This window comes from Podarcis erhardii (assembly GCF_964252035.2).
Source record: "Podarcis erhardii genome assembly, chromosome: 3".
NCBI lineage: Eukaryota > Metazoa > Chordata > Lepidosauria > Squamata > Lacertidae > Podarcis > Podarcis erhardii.
The window spans coordinates 37,453,708-37,473,639 of NC_138507.1; the positions used below are offsets into that span (position 1 = coordinate 37,453,708).

The 19,932-nt window shown below is 43.0% G+C and overlaps 1 protein-coding gene across 5 annotated transcripts in view; it reads right to left on the reverse strand.

Annotated features, from left to right (window-relative positions):
* Positions 1 to 19,932, reverse strand: part of COL9A1 (collagen type IX alpha 1 chain) — a 64,442-nt gene that overhangs the window by 12,927 nt on the left and 31,583 nt on the right. For all 5 annotated transcript variants that reach the window (XM_081856946.1, XM_081856949.1, XM_081856948.1 and 2 more), the window contains 9 exons: positions 18,009 to 18,062; positions 16,846 to 16,899; positions 16,669 to 16,722; positions 14,977 to 15,030; positions 12,785 to 12,829; positions 12,639 to 12,692; positions 12,477 to 12,530; positions 6,179 to 6,232; positions 5,313 to 5,384 (listed from right to left, as the gene is read on the reverse strand). In XM_081856946.1, coding sequence (XP_081713072.1) covers positions 5,313 to 5,384; positions 6,179 to 6,232; positions 12,477 to 12,530; positions 12,639 to 12,692; positions 12,785 to 12,829; positions 14,977 to 15,030; positions 16,669 to 16,722; positions 16,846 to 16,899; positions 18,009 to 18,062 — 495 coding nt within the window. The remainder of the gene's footprint in view (positions 1 to 5,312; positions 5,385 to 6,178; positions 6,233 to 12,476; positions 12,531 to 12,638; positions 12,693 to 12,784; positions 12,830 to 14,976; positions 15,031 to 16,668; positions 16,723 to 16,845; positions 16,900 to 18,008; positions 18,063 to 19,932) is intronic.

Here is a 19,932-nt window from a genome sequence, read left to right on the forward strand (position 1 = left end):
TTAAATGGATGAGGCAATATGGGTCTCTTTATGTATCTGGAGCTATCCTCTCTACTGAAGTGAAATGGGAAGCCTTTATGATAGGGGCAGAAAGGTAAGATGCATTTTGGAACTCCTTCATCTTGTTGAACTTCCAAAGCTTAGGGGAAGGACTATTCAGCAGCCATTTTAAGTCCCCACCCCACCCCCAATCTTATGGTTAACTTTAACTGGTGTTATAATGTACGATATATCCTTATTGTACACCACACAGAAACTACAGTATTAAATGGTATCTAAATTATCAAATTAAGTACAGTGGAAGCTCGGTTTTCAAGCGTCTTGGAAGCCGAATGTTTTGGAACCCAAATGCCAAAAACCCGGAAGTGAATGCTTCCATTTTAGAAAGCACCTCAAAATTCAAACAGCTTTTGAGGCACATTTCTCCATTTTCTCAATGGAATTTGCCAACCGCCCATTGCACCTTGGTTGTCAAACGTTTCGGAAGTCAAACGGTTTTCCGGGACGGATTATGTTCAACAACTGAAGTACCACTGTAAATAATGGGAACATCATAATCTATTTGATTCATGTGTTCTTTGAGCTAGCTAGAAAATGACTGCACTGCAAGTGGTTTACTCCATATATGTATAACAGTTTATTCCATGAATATTTTCCAAAATATTCTTTAAAAAACCATTTTTTTAACATGAAGGAAAGAAAACCAAAACAGCAATAAAAATTAACAGAAATGGAGCAATGTCTGAGGCTTGAGGAAATCCAGTGTTTCAGTCAGGGCTGGAAGTGAGACAGACTTTAAATAACACTATTCCTGCTTTCCCTTTTTTCTGGTAACACTAATCAATAACGAGACAATTTCAACTCTTCCTCCTTGCTGTCAGCATGACAAACAGAGTTCAATTTAAGTGTGGGCCTAAGTGGCGTTATGGGGACAGCCAAGGTGGGTGATTAATGCTCTCAGAAATCTCTTGTGGCCATTCCTTCTTCTCCCGTAGTTGACAAGAGAACCACATGGCTTGTGCCTGGGAATTCAGGGCTCAGGAAAATTGTGCTAAATGGGGTCTGGGCAACAGGTTCACACCCTTGGCTGACCATCTATTTGGTATATCGTGGTTCATGTACTTGATGGAAATTGCTTTACAAAACATGGCACCAAACAAGGCTAATGCAAAACTGTGTTTGACCTGAAATAATAATAAAAAGAGTCATTTCCTCTTTTTCCCCTGCAAGGGGTGGTTTCCCCAATTTTAGGAAGTTGGAAACCCCTAACTCCAAGGCATTTGGGGGCATTTAGACCTTTGAAAAATGTAACTGAGAGGTATCTATGCATCACTGTTGGGGCAGTTAATTATTCCACATTAAATGATATGATCTTGTGTACTGATGAGTTTTCCTGCCCTTTCAATGCAAATTTTGACTCTCACTTTGAATTCCATCCTTTACATTTTTCATTTGCACATCAAGGCTGCCTCTCCTTCCCTCCCTCTTCCTCTCATATTCAGAATTCCTTGCCAGGAGACATGTTCATTGACTTTTTTCCTTAACAAACCACTTCTCAAGCTACCTCTAATGAAACTTGGTATTGTTGATTGCCACCTTTCTTCTTCTAGGGCCCCAGTACATTAAATAGCTGCACAGCAGACATTAAATTCAGCTGGTGAAGATTTCCACTGCTCCATCTTTACTGTGGGACAAGCTTCTCTTGTTGAATTTCTGCCAAGCCTTTCTACCTGCACAAGACCTATTTCCGCAAGACAGATCAGGAAGGTCTCCCATTTTTGTTCTTGATTTCTTTTTTTTTTTAGAGAAACAGCTTTCATTTTAAAAACACCTAGGGACTTCCATTAAACCCAACAATAGATAGAATATTAAATTAGAATTTTAATTGAGACTGCTCTTCTAAGCAGACTTTCATCCAAGATTGTAAATATGATGGAAACAGCATAACTTAATTCCGAATAAATGTTTTGCAAATCAGAGTGCTCCTTTGAAACACAGAGATGTTTCTTTATGGGAAGGCTTAATATATGAGACAGAGTTTGCCCCCTCACAATCTGGTACTACTGCTGCCGAGTGTGTGTTTGAATGCACCAAAGATTTTGGAGATATTTATATTGAACACACACACAATACCCTTTCATCTACACTTCTTATTTCTCTTGGCTTTCATACATTGCATCATGCCTGCTGAGCAGCATGAAGGCACAAAGATGAGAGGAAAAGAAGAACAGAAGCAAACTAGATACAAATATTCAGGACTCCTTCCTACAGAATGTATACAAGGTACATTTGTATTCTTGCAATTTAAGAATAAAGTAATAGTGGCAGTGCTTTTATACACCACCACTGTGCAGAACCAAAAGAATAAGTATGTGGCAAGAATGTGGACATGGGTACCATTGCAACAGCAGGCTACCCTCAGACTTCCAAGTCAGAATACCTGGCCAGGCACTGTTCCCATGGGATTGCTCTGCATTTCGGGACATCACAACATCCTGCAGTGCTAGGAGGGAAACAGTGTGTTGTGCCTGTTTTTGCCAATTTCAGGATGCAGCACAAATACACCCCCCAGATATGGTTACCATTCAGTGGTGTAGCATGGGTTGCCAGTATCCGGGGCCACACAGAGGAGAGGGGAGGGAGGGAAATAGACAGAGTACGCATGCACATTCAACTGCCTAACAGTGTCTGAGTCACCCAGGAGATTGTGGAAATAAGAGTCATTCTGTTGTTTGGAGAGGTCACTTCCTGGTTTGCACGGAGAAGCCATTTTCAATGGAGCCCAGAAACAGAAGCATGCAACTGTATTGAGGTAGCACAAGACACAGAAATTTTGCACCCCTAACAATTCTGCGCCTGTGCCGCCACCCCACTACGCCACTGCTACCACCTACCCTCTGTGTAACTAATATTCTATCAGTTACACCCAGTATGTTTCCTATGGCATGTAGTTACATCCACCCCACACATTTACAGCAGTGCCAATCACCTGACCTCCCTCACTCTGAATCGTTGCTGTATACCAGAACAGAGGTGGCAGCAGCAAGCTCAGTGCAGTGCAAATACACCGGCGGAGCCAATCTGGCTCTCCTGTCACTGGGTTTGAATTGTGTCAACTTACCACCACTATGCCCCCTCATAGAAAATATCATTCTACAACAAAAGCAAAAATAAAAAATGGAACGTTGCCCTGGCTTAGTATAAAACCACTTCTTGTATTCCTTCAAGTTTCACTTCTGTCTGCCCTAGTGGTTTGGACCCATTTTCATGAATAACTGAATATATTACCATGACGGATGGAGCCATCTGAGTTGATGACAAGGTATAATCCTCACGTCAAACGTCTGCATTTTTGGCCATCTTCATGTGAGAACGTGAGTACCTGTGCCTACTTGTGTGTTTAAAGGATGAGTGTTTGTATCCCCTTCTTAGGTGGTTCTGGCGGACCACACAACAAGCACCCACTCTGGAATTCCTCTTGGATCCAAGTGATAAGGAGTTTGAAAAATCCCCACAGCAGCATGCATGGATCCTTGGGTCACATGGACAGGGCAGCAACTGTACAACCAAGGGAAAGTTGGAAGGCTGAGAAGGCATGTTTGAAGCAGACCTTGGTGGGAAAAGGACACGCTAGTGCACAGACTACCACTACTAATAGGACTGGAAGTAACCAATGTCCTGAGGGCTTAGAAAAGAGCAGGCTATTGGACTCCCCAAGGTGAAGTGCATGGGGGGGGGTGGCCTTGGAACAGTATTTACTCCAATGGCCTGAGGTGTGGTGCTCTCTGTGAGTGAAAGGGATTGTGCCCTTCATTTTGTCCAGGAACATATTTTCATTCAGTGCAATAAGCACTGCAGCTAAGGGACACTCGGAAAAACTCTAAGGCTGATGTTGAGTTCTAGAATGCAGCAGGAATGGTTTTGGTTAATGGTAGCTATTAGTATTTTGGACCATCAAATAATCCACCAGTAGACACTTCAACGGCTGGAGCAGAAATTTTATATATCATTTTAAATATAGAGAAGATCACATGAGTATGGGGAAGGTACAGCTACAGTGAAGAGCTCTAGGCATCAGTAGCAAGTGGTAAAGACTACCTATAATTAGACTTCCCTTGAGAATAAACCCTTTCCGAGTTAATTCCTCCGAACTGATGGCTCTGGAATTCTATAGCACTCTGCCAACTAAGCTAATGCCATAATGATGAATGCTCATTGACAGAACATCAAATATCCCCTAGCACAGACAGGGCAAAGAATTTCAAGAAAGCAACAGATGAAGTTAAGAAGCCTTTTCCCACAGAGAGAGAATGATCTTCTTGACAATCAAGTCAGAGCTAAGATTTTTCCTTAATTTGCTAACTAAGCAACCAGCGACTTTGAATGTGAAAGCTAAAATTACCCAGGGGTGCAAAAGGAAAAGACTGGAGGCTTGAGTGGGAAAGGACAGGGGAGAGAACTCTAATGAGCAGAAAACAAAAACCTCAGAAATAATCTGGAAAACCCTCAGCAACAATCAAAGGGGTACAGAGGCACCGAGTTCCATCCAAAATTGCAGGGGCCATCTTCTGCATTGAGCGCTGCACTTCAGGAGGAGGCCTAGTGAGGCCTGCTGCCGCCCAAGAGGACAGCGAGGACCACTGCCACCCAAGCGAGGCCCAGCAAGACCTGCTACTAGCCAAGCAAGGACCACTGCTGCAAGGTTGGGGAGGGGGCTCAGTCCTGTCCCAGCAGACTTGGGGGGCGGGGCAGACTGAAGACACCTCAGCCCTATAGAATTGGCACCTATGAAGCAGTAGCAGCGTAGGATGGAACTGGGGTTCTAATAAGGTGAACAGTTTCCCTTCTTAGGCTCAATTTTATGTCGGTCATAGCGTGACTGGAAGTGGGGGCCTTGATTAAAGTAAGGATTTCAATTAAGATAGTTTCAGTAATATCATGAGGAATATCAGCAAAGGTGAGGGGAAGGGTAAAAAAAAACCAAGGTGTGTGTGCTAGTGGTGGTGGTGTTGAGGAACTTGTTGGCTACACACCACAACAGTTTTCACAGACCTGAGGGCAGAAACCTATACATAACAATTCAAGGCAGGGATACCTTTGCCCTCTAGATTTTGGACTACAACCTGTCATCCCTGACCGTGAGCCATGCTGGATGGGCTTGAGTTAACAGTCCAACAACGTTGAGAAGGCTCCCAGATTCCCCACCCCTGCAATATTGGTAGTTCCTAACTCCTCCCCCCTTTAAGTGGCTTCAGAAAATAATTAGACCAAGAGCAGCTGCAGCAATTCCTTATGGCAAATCGTATACTTACCCTGTCACCTTTAGCACCAGGCAATCCTGGAGGCCCAGGTAAACCTGGGAGGCCTATGTCACCTTCGCCACCCTGTGGAAACAAAGATGGCAGATTCTTAGGGTAATTTTTAGACTAAACAAAAGAACCATTGATAAAGAGACCCAGCCTCTGAGAAGCACATTACACTTTCCCTATGGAGAGTAATAAGAACAGCCGGCTGTGTGCTTTATTTCTGAACCATAGACTCTGCTAAATTGTTGCTGACAGTTTGCTATAATCTACTGCAGCCAGAAAACAGCAGTTCCTAGACTTTTAATACATCTGCTAAAATATTTGTGCCTTTATGGAGGAGGATGCTGTAATTCCTCAACCCTATGGTGTGAGCATTCCTCTCTAACAGGGAGCTCTTTCAGTTCCCAAATAGCCAGGCTGCCCTTCAAGCAGAAACCATGCAAATGAAGATTGAGTCATTTCAAAGAAGGCATTCACGCTCAGTAGTCATTAATGCCAGATAGCTGCTAGCAGGAAAGGAAAAAGAAAAAACTGGCCTTTCATTATTCCTGCTCCTTTTTAAATTAATAACACAAGCGACAGCTAACTTCACCATCTTAAGGCAATACACAAAGAGAGATATCCACTTTTCTTCCTCACAGAACTGCATTAAAAATGATGTGTTCCCAGTAGAATTTTACAGAATTCAAATAAGAAAATGTGGGTCTTAGTAGAGTCACAAGCTGGGAAGAGGGAAGGCAACAATGATCGTATTCATGTTTCATCTTCAGCTTCATGCATAAACTGCTAGGTTGCTACGGATCCTAAGGGGAAACCATAAGCTCTTGGAAAAATAAAAATGAATTTGATGGGAGTAGACACTGGCTGCTTACCATTTTACCTGGCGGACCTGGAGGGCCAGCAGGACCCAGCTCACCTCTGCTACCCTTTGAGAAAACAAGGAGGCATTGTTAAAGCATTTTCCGGCAGCAAAATGAAGAATCGTTTCATTAATGCTTACTTAATATTTTTTTTTTTTAATAGTCAGCTAAAAAGCAAAATACCGACTTAGAAGAAGGTAGCTTCTAATACTACCATTTCATTCTGCATCATAAACACACATGTATCTCCTCTGGAAGGACAAGCACACGCTCATATGCTCAAGTGTGATTCCTCGGGTATAAGCAGCCTAATATCTCTTCATAGAGGATGCTCGGTTCCCATGGTTAAATACCAGTTGCTGGAAACTGTGGGTAGTAAGAGTGCTTTTCTGGCCATGTTCTGCTTGCAAGTTTCCTTGAGGCATCGCCTTGGCAACTGTGAGAACAGGATGCTGGACGAGATGGTCCACTGACTTGATCCAGCAGGCTCTTATTACTTTCTTATTGTATCACTTTTAACCAGTTAGATGAGTGTGTGCATAATCTGACAACAGTGATACATCATCGGAACTGACTTACATGAAACACTGTGGGTAGGTGTAATTCTAGCTTTCATGTTAATATTCTCGTAAGGAAACTGTAACACAACAGGTTGCGGAGCAATGAAAAGATGAAGCTACATATGAAATACATGTTATGCCGCATCACAAAATGGCATGAAATGGCTTTTCAAGCAAAGCAAAGCAAGGAAACTTACTGGAAAATAATTAAGTATCCTGGAGGGATCAAAAGAACTCAGATCTGGGTAGGTTTCCAGTCACTGCTTCTATAAAATTCCTATGTCATTAACATGAGAAGCTTTTAGAAAGGCTTGGAAAAAACCTTCAGGTGACCCAGAAAATTAATTAATCTTCTCCACAAATTTAGCTCCATTTAGTTACTTTTGTAACATGATTATTGAACATGCCTCTAGATGCAGATTCACGTGAACATAATTAAAATTAGAACAAGTTGAAAACCACTTCTTCTGTTTATCACCATAAGATATGCAATTGAAAAAACTAATATTTTCAGTAGGGAAAATTAGGGTGCTCAGGTTAGCAGTTCCAGTTTAATGTGCTTTTTTAAAAAAATCTATTATATGCTCATATCTTTTCGTGTTTCAGTTAGGAAAATCTCATTTTGTAATGCTGCACATCGTGTGAACTTGTTTCAGGTTGACAATTCACATGAATGTGAACCCGTGGTGTGAGGGTCTAAGTACAGTCGGCTACTAGAAGCCTTGGGCTTCTATGCTCTCTCCTTCAATTTAATACAAACCAGAGAGATCACCGTGCTCAAGATGAGGAGAGATCATATGAGTGTGTTCCATGTTCATTCGCATAGCACCAAACCATGTTGTGGCACCAAATCTGAACATCTGTTCTTCAGGTGTCAAAAGTCTACACCTAGCTGCCCTACTGAAGAGGGCCCGGTTCTTTTTCTTGCACAGCCAATAAGGAGGTAATGCACATCTAGATATGCATCTGCATCACAATGCTTGTCTTGGGATCTTTAGGGAAAGGTTTGAAAACAAAACTGCCGTTTTCGTAACGGCATTGTACACATCTATGGTGCAACCCTAATTCTGGTCACCTCACTTCAGGAATGGTTACAACATCTGGAGCTTTTCAGTTTAGAGGGAAAGTGCTCTGAGAACATCCCAGGAAGGATGAACATGCAGGATAGCAAGCATGCATGTAGGCTTTCTATTTATTGTTTACAGATGGGAAACGAATCCTGAGGATAACTTTTAGGCCACTGGACTCTTCACTGCAAAGTAGCGACTTCTTGCCACATTTGTCCCTGGCATATTGTGGGCTATATATGTTTATCTCCCTCTCCTCAACCCCCATTTTCTGGGCACAATTTGATGTGCCTTTTGTTTTTTAAATACATTTTTTAAATTCAAGCAAGAGCACTCAGTCCATCAGTGTGGTCCCTTCCAACTTTGAGAAGGTACTCAGAGAGGTGCTCTTGGTAGCTGTCCCACTATGGTGATGCCCCGTTCCTGTGAAGCCTCATCAAAGTCCAAACTGAAGTACTGTATTGTCCAAAAGCCCCTTCATCGCCTTGTCGTGTTGAAGGGGCTTGAATAACTCCAAGAAGCTATGAGCTATGCCGTGCAGGGCCACCCAAGATGGATAGGTCATAATCGAGAGTTTAGACTAAATGTGATCCACCTGGAGAAGGAACTGGCAAACCACTCCAGTATTTTGCCAAGAAAACTCCATGGACATAAAAAAGGAGAAGCTTTTTCATGCTCTGTTTCATGGGGTCACGAAGAGTTGAACACGACTAAGACGACTAAACAACAACAACATTGTCCATAAGAACTGTAAAATATCTCCATTTTAACAGCACAGCCATTTTGCTTTTGGGGGAAGGTGCACATCTGATCCATACATAGCATCTCTGCTAAATAACAGAGTGGAAACAATGGAGGAAAAGAACTGGCAAAGACTGGCAGAGTGAGGCCAAGAATGGGCCATTGTGCCCAACTGAGCACAAATAATCTGCTTATACCACTACTGCTGCTGATTCTTTTTTTTAAAAAAAGCATTATCACTGATTATGTCTGACACTTTGAAGTTTAAAATTTGATACTCTGGAGCAATTTAGCATAAAAGGAAAGCTTTCAAAGATTTTAACCAGAAATGAAGTGCGATAATCATATAGACCAATTTCCATAATGTGTGTGCGAAGCAAAGCTTCAAGTCAACTGGTAAAAAGAACAATGAAATACATGTTTTATTAATACGTTTTGATCTATAACATTAAGAAATAGGAAGTTTGGCTGTAAGATTGCAGTACCCTGACTTGTGCCATTACAGTGATTCAAAGGCTTGATCTTATCCGTGTTCTTTTCACCCTTGTGCAGCAGATCATAACAATTGGGATGATGGTTCTAATGCTCCGAAGGAAGCTATATCAAATTAAGTGGAAGTATAACGGTTCAAGCAGTTGGCCAATCATGTTACCATGAACCAGGTACCAATCAAGTACTTGGTGAAAGTTGATAGTTCTGTTGATTAGGTTGTTGAGGAGATGCATGCAGACTAGGAGTCAAACTACACTTTTTATAGGAATTTTGGGTTCAGAGGTACCAAGAGAACAAAGGAAATTATTTTTGTAAGATACCACAGCAGTTAGAATGATACAGTGGTACCTTGGGCTACAAACACCTCGGGTTACAAACACTTCAGGTTATAGACTCCGCTAACCCGGAAGTAGTACCTCGGGTTAAGAACTTTACCTCAGGATGAGAACAGAAATCGCACGGCGGCGGTGCAGCGGCAGCAGGAGGCCCCATTAGCTAAAGTGGCGCCTCAGGTTAAGAGCGATTTCAGGTTTAGAACGGACCTCTGGAACGAATTAAGTTCGTAACCAGAGGTACCACTGTATATGCCCAGGGATGGGATGGAAAGAAGCAGCAGTTCCAACTAAAGAAGATTGGCAACTAAAATTAATGAAAAACGCAGAAATGGTGAAACTTACTGGAAGAATAAGAAATCAAGAAGGGCGACTTTTTAATATAGAATGTGAACTTTTTACTAAACTTTGTAACTACACTGAGTTTGGGGATGCTGGGAAAAGAAACACCTACCCTCCCTGCATGCTACACTCTTGAGAACTACTGGGGGGGGGGGTTGCAGCTGCAATTAATTAAGAAAAGCAAGAGAAATAGCAGCCTGTCATGCATTAAGCATGATGTGCAGTTTGACCCTAAGGCTGCAATCCTAGGCGCTCTTCTCTGGGAGTAAGAAGCTCCATTGACCATAATGGGACTTGCTTCTAAGTTAACCATACTGGGCTGCATGGCTGTAAACTTATAGTAGTTTAGTTACTTGTGAGTGGGCCCCATTGAAATGAAGTCTAGCTTCCAAGTAAGTACAGTGGTACCTCGGGTTAAGAACTTAATTCGTTCCGGAGGTCCGTTCTTAACCTGAAACTGTTCTTAACCTGAGGTACCACTTTAGCTAATGGGGCCTCCCACTGCCGCCGTGCCACCGAAGCACGATTTCTGTTCTCATCCTGAAGCAAAGTCTTTAACCCGAGGTACTATTTCTGGGTTAGCAGAGTCTGTAACCTGAAGCATCTGTAACCTGAGGTACCACTGTATGGTTAAGAATGATTTGTAAATTTATAGATATAATGAAACAATCAGTGTAAACTAATGTGTAAAGCAGTGTTTCCCCCACGTTTCTCATTGAAAGCATGATTTATAGAATGTTTTGCACATCTATCAGTTTATGCAAACCATTATTAGCTTACAGAAATCTAGCAGATGTCATACTGGTCGCTAGAACTAGAACGTTCAGAGTCTAATCTGAACTGCTTCCAGAGCTTGCAGTGGGGATGGTTAATAATTAACACAGTATGGTAGCTCCGGTTTCTACGCACTGCTGATTTTATAAACCCTTAGTTGCATTTTACAGGATTAAAAACATAGTTTAGAAGATTATCTTGCATTATCCGGTTAAGGAACTACCCTGTTCTTTATTAACCAAGAGCTGTCCAAAAACATTCAGACTGGCATCAGTTTAGAGAAAGGAATTTGGGAAATAGCCAAGTATATCTAAACCAGTTCTGCTCAAAGCCACCAACAGTTTGCAATTTTTGCAAATAAAGAGTTTTTCTGGAAAAAAAATGAAGTTATTGTGTCATTAGCCAGAGCTGAAAGATAAAGCAAAGGAATAATCCCTTGTCTTTGGTAGTTATTACTCTATGCAACTCAGTTTTGCATGGAGCACAATGGTTTTCAGAAAGATGGCAAGCAGTATTCCCCAAATCCACTGCCACATTTTCAGTGTTCTGTGTTCAGGAATAGTGCACTGTCTCCTTACGTATACTTCACTTTTGATCCCCCATCGCCTTTCTTCATTTGGGTAAGAAGAATCCCTGCTGCAAGCCTGTATTAACAGTCCCGGCAGGGAGGATTATATAACACCATTTAGTGAACCTGTGATGTTACTAGCACATATTCCAGAAAGTGGGTTTCATTAGAACAACACTTGCATACTAGGTTTGAAATTGTGCCTGTGTATTGGTCTATGTGGATTCCAAAGAAATATATCTCACCCCTTGTGTTTAGTGTAGATCACGTATCTTCAACCTTTTCAGGCCCAGAACCCACTTTTAACCCAAACATGCATTTGAGGACCCATTTCTTAATCTTGTACCATACATTTGCATGGTAGAGGTGCTCCTGTTTCGACCTACCTTGGATCAAGCCATGGCCCACAAGTATGGACGTGATACTTATATACAGCCTTATATACAGGGGCTGATGATTCTCATGTGATATGCCAGATTGATAAATAACCAGGTGTAAAATGCACTTCCACGTTGATGAGAGATATTTCAGGTAATGTCTGAATGTAAGATTATGGATGGTAGTGATTAATGGATATTCATGAATGTTTACAATAATGCATGAGATAGACATAACGTTCTTAAATCAGATAAATGAGCTAATAATGCACATTTAATAGTCGTATGGTATATAATATTATGTACAATAAACAGTTATGTAAAATTATAGGTACTAGTATATTCAAGGATTTTCATGGGGTAAACGATTAATGCATAATTAAACATATATGTATTATGTCCAATATATAGGATAATGTATATATTATTATTTCATGGGGTAATAAAATATAAAAGGGGCACCCTACTTCTCTGTCTAACACAGTAGGTGGCAGCACCAAACATTTTGAATGAAGTCTGGACACAGTGGTGTAGCTGAGAGGCTGACCCTTAGTGACCACCCAGGGACAGGTTCTTGAGAGGGTTCCAAGAAATGTTACGCTTCCATTCTGTCATAAACAATAGCTAAGACTTCATGCAGTGCAGCTAAAATTCATCCTCAATTCACAACAGAAGAACCAAAAAGAACCCCACAACTTCTGGCATAGTGTGTAAGGGTCTTCAGTCCCTCTAGGGACCATGAAAGCTCTGCATGACGTGGATCTGTAGACTAGTGTTCAGCTTATCATATATAATTCTACTTACATGTTTCATGGTTTTGGTTGGAGTGTTTAACTCATTACGGAATATTGGGCTGAGTTTATTTGTATTATGATTCGGCAAATGTGAAGCAAATGTGAACAACTAATTTGGGACTGGAAGAAATTGATGTGAAAGCTAAAAGAGTTTACGTCACAGGCAAATAACACAAGAGGCTTTTGTGCAGACCTTGTCTCCTCCATCACTGGCCTATAACTGAAATCCCAGAACCTTAAGATAAAGCAGAACAAGTACTTACCGATGGGCCTCTGGGTCCGATGGGCCCTTTTTCTCCCTGTGGCCCCTGTTCTCCCTGTTTAACACGATTACAAGAACAGAACGTGCTTTAAAACTGATTCTGCACAAAATGTGCAAGTGCTATTAAAAAATAAAATGAAACTGGAGAAAAAAAGGAGCTTACAGGTTTACCCGAATTCCCCATCAAGCCAGGTATCCCAGGAGGACCTGCATTACCCTGTTGGGAGACAAGGAGAATTAGCCACAAGAGTGGAATAATAATTAAAAAATACATCTGGAATCTTTCCCAGATTGCCTAGAATACTTTACCTGTGGTCCAGCAACACCTTTTGCTCCTGGAGACCCTGGTAAACCCTAAAACAAAACAAAGAAAACACATTGCCTTAAAATGTTTGTAATGTTCTATGTACTTACAAGGTCCAAATATTCCTTGCTCCCTCGGGCAATTATAGTCTGCATTAGAGGAGTGTCTCCCGTAGTGTTGGGAACTGTTTCTTTTTGCCAAGCTATGTCATCAAGTGAATTATATTGGACCTTTTACAAGCATGTCTCAACAGAGCCAAAATCCATTTTAAAAAACACCCCAAACTAGTGCCAACATAATTAACCTTCCCCCTCCAAAGGACATGGAATACTCTTTAAGCACATGCTTAAGTTGGTTCCTAAAAGCATGCTATAAAAACACATTGATTTTCATACCAGAGCCCAGTTTTCAGCAACAGCAACTACAGTGGTGCCCCGCAAGACGAATGCCTCGCAAGACGGAAAACCCGCTAGACGAAAGGGTTTTCCGTTTTTTGAGGCGCTTCGCAAGACGAATTTCCCTATGGGCTTGCTTCGCAAGAAGAAAGCCCATAGGGAAATCTCCGGGGACCTCTTTTAAAATGCTGGCGGTGGGGAGCAAAGCCTTCCCCCCCCCCTCCGGCCTTCAGAAGAGGTCCAGGAAGGCTGGCGGGGGCCGAAAGGCTTTGCTCCCCACCGCCAGCATTTTAAAAGCGGTCCGGGATAGCAGGGAAGCGCTTCCCGCTATCCCGGACGGCTTTTGAAGGCAGGCGGGGGGGGAGCAAAGACTTCCGCCCCCCGCCGGCCTTCAGAAGAGGTCCTGGACCTTCAGGACCTTCAGAAGAGGTCCTGGACCGCTGTCCTGGGGCGATTTTAAAGCCCCCGGGAAGGCAGGCGCGGGGGGAGCAAAGACTTTCGCCCCCCGCCAGCCTTCAGAAGAGGTCCTGGACCTCTTCTGAAGGCCGGCGGGGGGCAAAAGTCTTTGCTCCCCCCTGCCTGCCTTCCCGGGAGAGCGGAGAAACGCAGCACTTTTGAAGGCAGGCGGACGGCTTTTGAAGGCAGGCGGGGGGGAGCAAAGACTTTCGCCCCCCGCCGGCCTTCAGAAGAGGTCCTGGACCTCTTCTGAAGGCTGGCGGGGGGCGAAAGTCTTTGCTCCCCCCCGCCTGCCTTCCCGGGGGCTTTAAAATCGCCCCAGGACAGCGGAGAAGTCCGCTGTCCAGGGCGATCTTAAAATGCTGGCGGGCGGTAGCGAAACCTTCGCTGCCGCCCGCCAGCATTTTAAAAAACCCCGGGACAGCGGAGAAGTCCTCTGCTGTCCCGGGGTTTTTTTAAATGCTGGGGGTGGGAAGAAAAGCCCTTGTCCCCCCCCCCCCCCAGCCTTCAGAAGAGGTCGGGGGACAGACTGTCCCCGGACCTGGTCTGAAGGCGGTTTCCATAGGAACGCATTGATTGATTTTCAATGCATTCCTATGGGAAACCGTGCTTCGCAAGACAAAAAACTCGCAAGACGAAAAAACTTGCGGAACGAATTAATTTCGTCTTGCGAGGCACCACTGTATCTTATTTGATTGATCTATTGGTTTCCTTATGGTTTCATCCCACCTTGGGAATATAGTGAGGCACAAGGAATTGGAATGAGAGAGAGCGAGAGATTGTGGTAAAGTGGTCTTCTGGATAAGGAAAATAACAAATTTTGATAGTAGTACATGCAACTAATCTATGCTATACATTACAAAAGATGTAGGAAAACTTCAGGAGCCAAACAGTCTTTGACATACACTTCAGCACAGCCATAATATGCTTGCAGGGATGATGTCGTCATGTTGCATAGGCGGCACTAGATTTAGTTGTATCTGGGTGGAGCAATGGGAGACAGCATGGCAGGGCTGCACCTTGGTGAAATGGTGAGGAAGTGGGCATGCTCTATTCTCTTAAAGAGAGATATCAACATTTTTATCTAGCTTCCTAGCTTGGGTGCCCTCTAAAGCTTCCATGACAATCCTGGAACTTACCCTTTACGTATGCAATTAACACAAACAGGATCATCCCAGTAAAACTGAATCATGCTACCTACACCCTAATTTTTAAAGGCTCCGCTCCTCATGGTTTCCCCCAGACTCTCACTATTCCTGTCATTACAGAAAATGAAGGCTTAATAAGCTTCGGTCTGGCTTGGAAATTTAACTATGTTTTACATTTAAAGTGCACAGAATACTTACTGGCAGTCCCTGAACTCCTATATCACCTGGAGGGCCTGGTTTTCCTGGTTCACCCTGGAAGGAAACGTTTGCATCAATCAAATGAAAACCGTTGTAGTACAAACTGTCTGCTTGTTTGCTATTCAGAAAAAAAGCCCAAACGAACAAGTTAGTATCTTTTTTAAAAAAATACTGTGGCATCCTTTTCCAAACTGCTAACTTATGGGAATGTAATATCCCTGTTGTTCTGGTTGTTAACAACTTGATAGTACTTGGGAGTTAACCAAAAGACTCAACCAGCCAGTAAAAAGGTAAAGGAACCTCTGACCATTAGGTCCAGTCGTGACCGACTCTGGGGTTGCAGCGCTCATCTCACTTTATTGGCTGAGGGAGCCGGCGTACAGCTTCCAGGGCATGTGGCCAGCATGACTAAGCCGCTTCTGGCGAACCAGAGCAGCACACGGAAATGCCGTTTACCTTCCTGCCGGAGTGGTACCTATTTATCTACTTGCACTTTGACGTGCTTTCGAACTGCTAGGTTGGCAGGAGCAGGGACTGAACAACGGGAGCTCACCCCGTCGCGGGAATTCAAACCGCCGACCTTCTGGTCGGCAAGTCCTAGGCTCTGTGGTTTAACCCACAGCACCACCCGCGTCCCCAGCCAGCCAGTATGGGTGCACAAAAGAGGCAAATAAGGTTTGCTCTCTGCTTACACCCACAGATAATGCTAGGTGCAACTTGAGTGACTGTCGTATTCTTCATGAAAATGCAGTAGGAGCAGAAGCAGACTGGCTCACCATTGACAAAAGTGGCTCATTCATAACCTTTAACTAGCACACTTCTGCTTTCTGCATGTCCTACCTCTTTAAGTGGAGATCTGACTGGTTTGGCGTCTTGCACAGCATCGACATCTGGGGCTCACTAAGGGCATGGCTTCCCATGAGGCAGCCCTGTGTGCAAACCCCAAAGACTGGAGAGCTGCCATGTCCAATCAAGGGGAGAAAATTGGGCATTTCAATATGAAGGGAAATGAATGTTAGCAATGAATTACCTTAATTAAATGGGATATAAGTGGGGGTGTTAATTGGTGGAGGCATATGTGTAAAGGATTCCTTTCATGCATGTGTGACACATGTGGTAATTTGGCATTTGACTGCTCCGTTAGAACATAAGGAGGTAGCTGCTGGTTAGACCAAAGTACCAGAACACAGGACACTCCCTTAAACTTGGTGGTCCTAGCTGAGCACAGTCTGCAGTACAGCTCTCATCTTCTCTGGCCAATGGCCATGTCTGCTAGTTCTGATGGGAGTTAACAGTTCACCAACAATGGTAGGGCCAAAGGTTGCCTACACTTCTCACAGAAGTTCCACTTAGCTATCATCATGGCGCCCACTGGCATGGGAGGAGGAGCTTCCATTGGCAGAGCTGGTATAGGGAAGGTGGGAGGAGTTGTGGGTGGGGTCAAGAGACACCGTATTAGGAGCAACTTGATGGGGCAGACTCTTACTCTTTCGAGACGCCAGTCACCGTTATTGCTTCTGGATATGCAGGACCCAGAGAGATAATATCGCTAATCATAATTAATAGTTCTGTTCTCTATCAGTTCACCTAATCTGCACTGATTCTCTGTGATTTTCGCTCCTAATCCACACAATATGGAAGTGAGCAGTTCGTTTTGAAAATATAAATTAAACAGCACGATGAATTAAGTACCTTTGCTCCTGGCATGGCAGGGATCCCTTCACGGCCATCAACTCCCGGTAAGCCCTTGAGAAAGAAGTAACATCTTCTGTAATACGTTGCCATTATGTAAATCACACTTGTTTCATAATACATGATAGCAATGTAAATTACAAATGCTACGATTAATAATAATCACACTATACGTACATTTTCTCCTTTAGGCCCAGGAAGACCACTAATTCCTCTAACACCTTCAGGACCCTAAGAAAAAGGAAGAAAATTAAAGCATATTGAACATTATAGTCACATTAAGGGACACACACTTGAATGAAGCAAGGTGAATGCCTCCTCTCAAATAACTTTAGTCAAGTGTATTAGCATTAAACTACCTTATTCCCATTTTATTTCGATGTTCGTGCACACAATGGGGCAATTCATATGTAATGCTACGTGGTCAAGGACACCCCTTCCTCTCTCCACTTGGAAGAGGAATACATTTGTGCTTGGAGATAGCTCAGTCAGTAGAGCACAAGAGTCTTTATCCCAGAGTCATGGGTTCAAGTCCAACATTGGGCAAATGATTCCAGCATTGCAGGGAATTGAAACAGATGACCCTTCTGGTCCCTTCCAACTCTACAATTTTATTATTCCCTTTCCATGATTCCAAGCTTGTTGCTACATATAAAACAGAAACTGTGGTTGAAAATAAATTCTACTTTATTAAAACAAACTAATTTCCTAACCCATGGCTTGAAGTTGAGTTGTTTTGCAACTGAGTTCATTTTACACCACAATTTCTGCTTCACAAGCCAGAAATCATAGAAAGTGAAACTGAATCGCTGTTTATACCTCTTTCCAGTGGCATGGGAGGAGGGGAGGAGAATGGGAAGTGTTCGAGCCCAAGGCCCAAGGTCAGGCTCGCATTGTATGGAAACAAGGCCCTTAGTTATCTAGTCATCACCCGCTTGGTCTACTGCAATGTGCTCTACGTGGGGCTACCTTTGAAGCTGACCCAGAAACTACAATTAATCTAGAATGTGGCAGCTAGACTGGTGACTGGGAGTGGCTGCCAAGACCGTATAACACAGGTCCTGAAAAATCTACATTGGCTCACAGTACGTTTCCAAGCACAATTCAAAGTGTTGGTGCTGACCTTTACAGCCCTAAACGGCCTCAGCCCAGTATATCTGAAGGAGCATCTCCACCCCATCCTTCAGCCTGGACACTGAGGTCCAGCTCTGAGGGCCTTCCGGCAGTTCCCTCACTGCGAAAAGTGAGGTTACAGGGAACCAGGCAGAGGGCCTGGTAGTTTTGTGGTATCAATGGTACATTATTACTTAGTCATCCACTGGAACTCAATAAGAACTCACTCTTTCGCCTTTGGGGCCTGCCTCCCCCAATGAACCTCTTTGTCCTTGATCGCCCTGCAAAGAAATGTTAAGCACATTAACTGTCAATTCCTTGTCATAATTAAATAAAAGTTATGTGAACGATGATGGCTAAAGGCAAGGTAAATTCCCATGTTTCTAAAGAGTTACTGTAACTGCATATTATGATGTAAGCCTCAAGATAACAGGTCAAGAAGGGCCATTTCTTAGACAAGGGTAAATTGATTGTGTGTCATTGTCCCTCATTCTTGGACGAGGGGGGAAATATCAAAGCCAAGCCAATCTTTAGCTTACTGTAAATCCCAAAAGCTTATAAATGCATACGGGGGAAGCACATCTATATATATAAAAAACTTCCTCAGGGAAACTTGCCAGCCACTAAACCTTTTGTTCTTTGGGAGCCAAACAAATATGTTTTGCTTTTTATTTGAGTAGCTATTTCAGCATGTTTGATAACTGTTTCTGGTTTTATGGCAACTCTACTAGATTTTATTAGTTTTTATGGCTGTAGTTTCTGTGCTTATATATTTGTTTTGTACACTATTTTACTGTTACTTTTTAAATTATTGATTGCATACCGCCGTGGGAGTTTTACATTGAAAGACAGCCTAGAAATCATTCAGATAGACAGAAAGTAGGGCTTTGGAATTCTGGTCTTCTTTAGCTATGTGTCAATTGCTCCAGGAGTTTTACTGCACCCTCAGTAAGGTTTTCCTAGGTGAAATAGGGCTCATAATATAAAACACAACTGAAACAATAAGCCAATCATGAAATGGTTACGTTTACATGTGAAGACATAAAAGACAATGTTATCTTATTTTATACAAAATATCCATCATCATTTTATACTTATGCATCACAAACATTAGGAGTACCTTAAATTTTGTGTTTATATTTGTTTAGTATGTTTCATACTACTGAAAACTCATTCTTGCTATCTTCTTGAAGAACAGAAAAAATTGAATTTGATGTTTCCACATAGACTGTATGAAAATCCCATGTGGGAATAACTAACTTTATAAAAGATGGCCCCAATTTAAGATCATGAGGGGCTCCGGCTGACCTCACTTCTCCCATCGCAGCACTTGTGCACCACTCTGTTTCTGTGTGAGACACTATTCTGAGAGTACCTCTGGACTGGAAGGAGGTGAGCCAAGTGTAATGGCATGCAGAGGTACAGCAGGTGATCCTCCTCTGGGAATGGGAAATTCTGTTTTATCTCTGCATCAACCCAGGAATGTAGGCAGCTTCCTGATACAGTGGTACCTCTGCTTTTGAATGCAATCTGTTCCGGAAGACCGTTTTGAGTTCTGGAACGTTCAAAACCCGAAAACCCAAAAGCTGACAGCTAGGCCTCAGGATCTTGCACTAAGCGGAAGCCGTGAGGCATGTTCAACTTCTGAGGCACATTCAAAAACCGAAGCATTTACTTCTGGATTTTCGGTGTTTGAAAACCGAAATGTCTCCGAAAGGAGACATTCGGAAATGAGGTACCACTGTACTGAGTCGGACAATTGGTCCATCCAGCTCACCACTGCGACAGTGATGAGGAGCAACTCTCCACTGTTTCAGGCAGCAGTCGACCCAAGCCCTACCTGGAAATGCCAGGGTTTGAACCTGGAACTCCCTGCATACAAAGCATGTGATCTACCAGTGTGCCACAATCCCTCCCATCAGGAATAACTGAATGATCCAATTAGCTATACTGAACAGTCAGCACAACAACAGCTCATTCCCAGCAGAGGCTGGTAGCAAAGAGGAAAAGAAAAAAGCAATGAATCGTGCAGTGACAGAGTATGCAGCCACATCTGTGGGCAAGTAATACTTTGGTATCCTGACAATCTTTACATTATTTAATATATTTATTACAACAGGCCAGCCAATTCCCCCCCACACGCCAAACTCA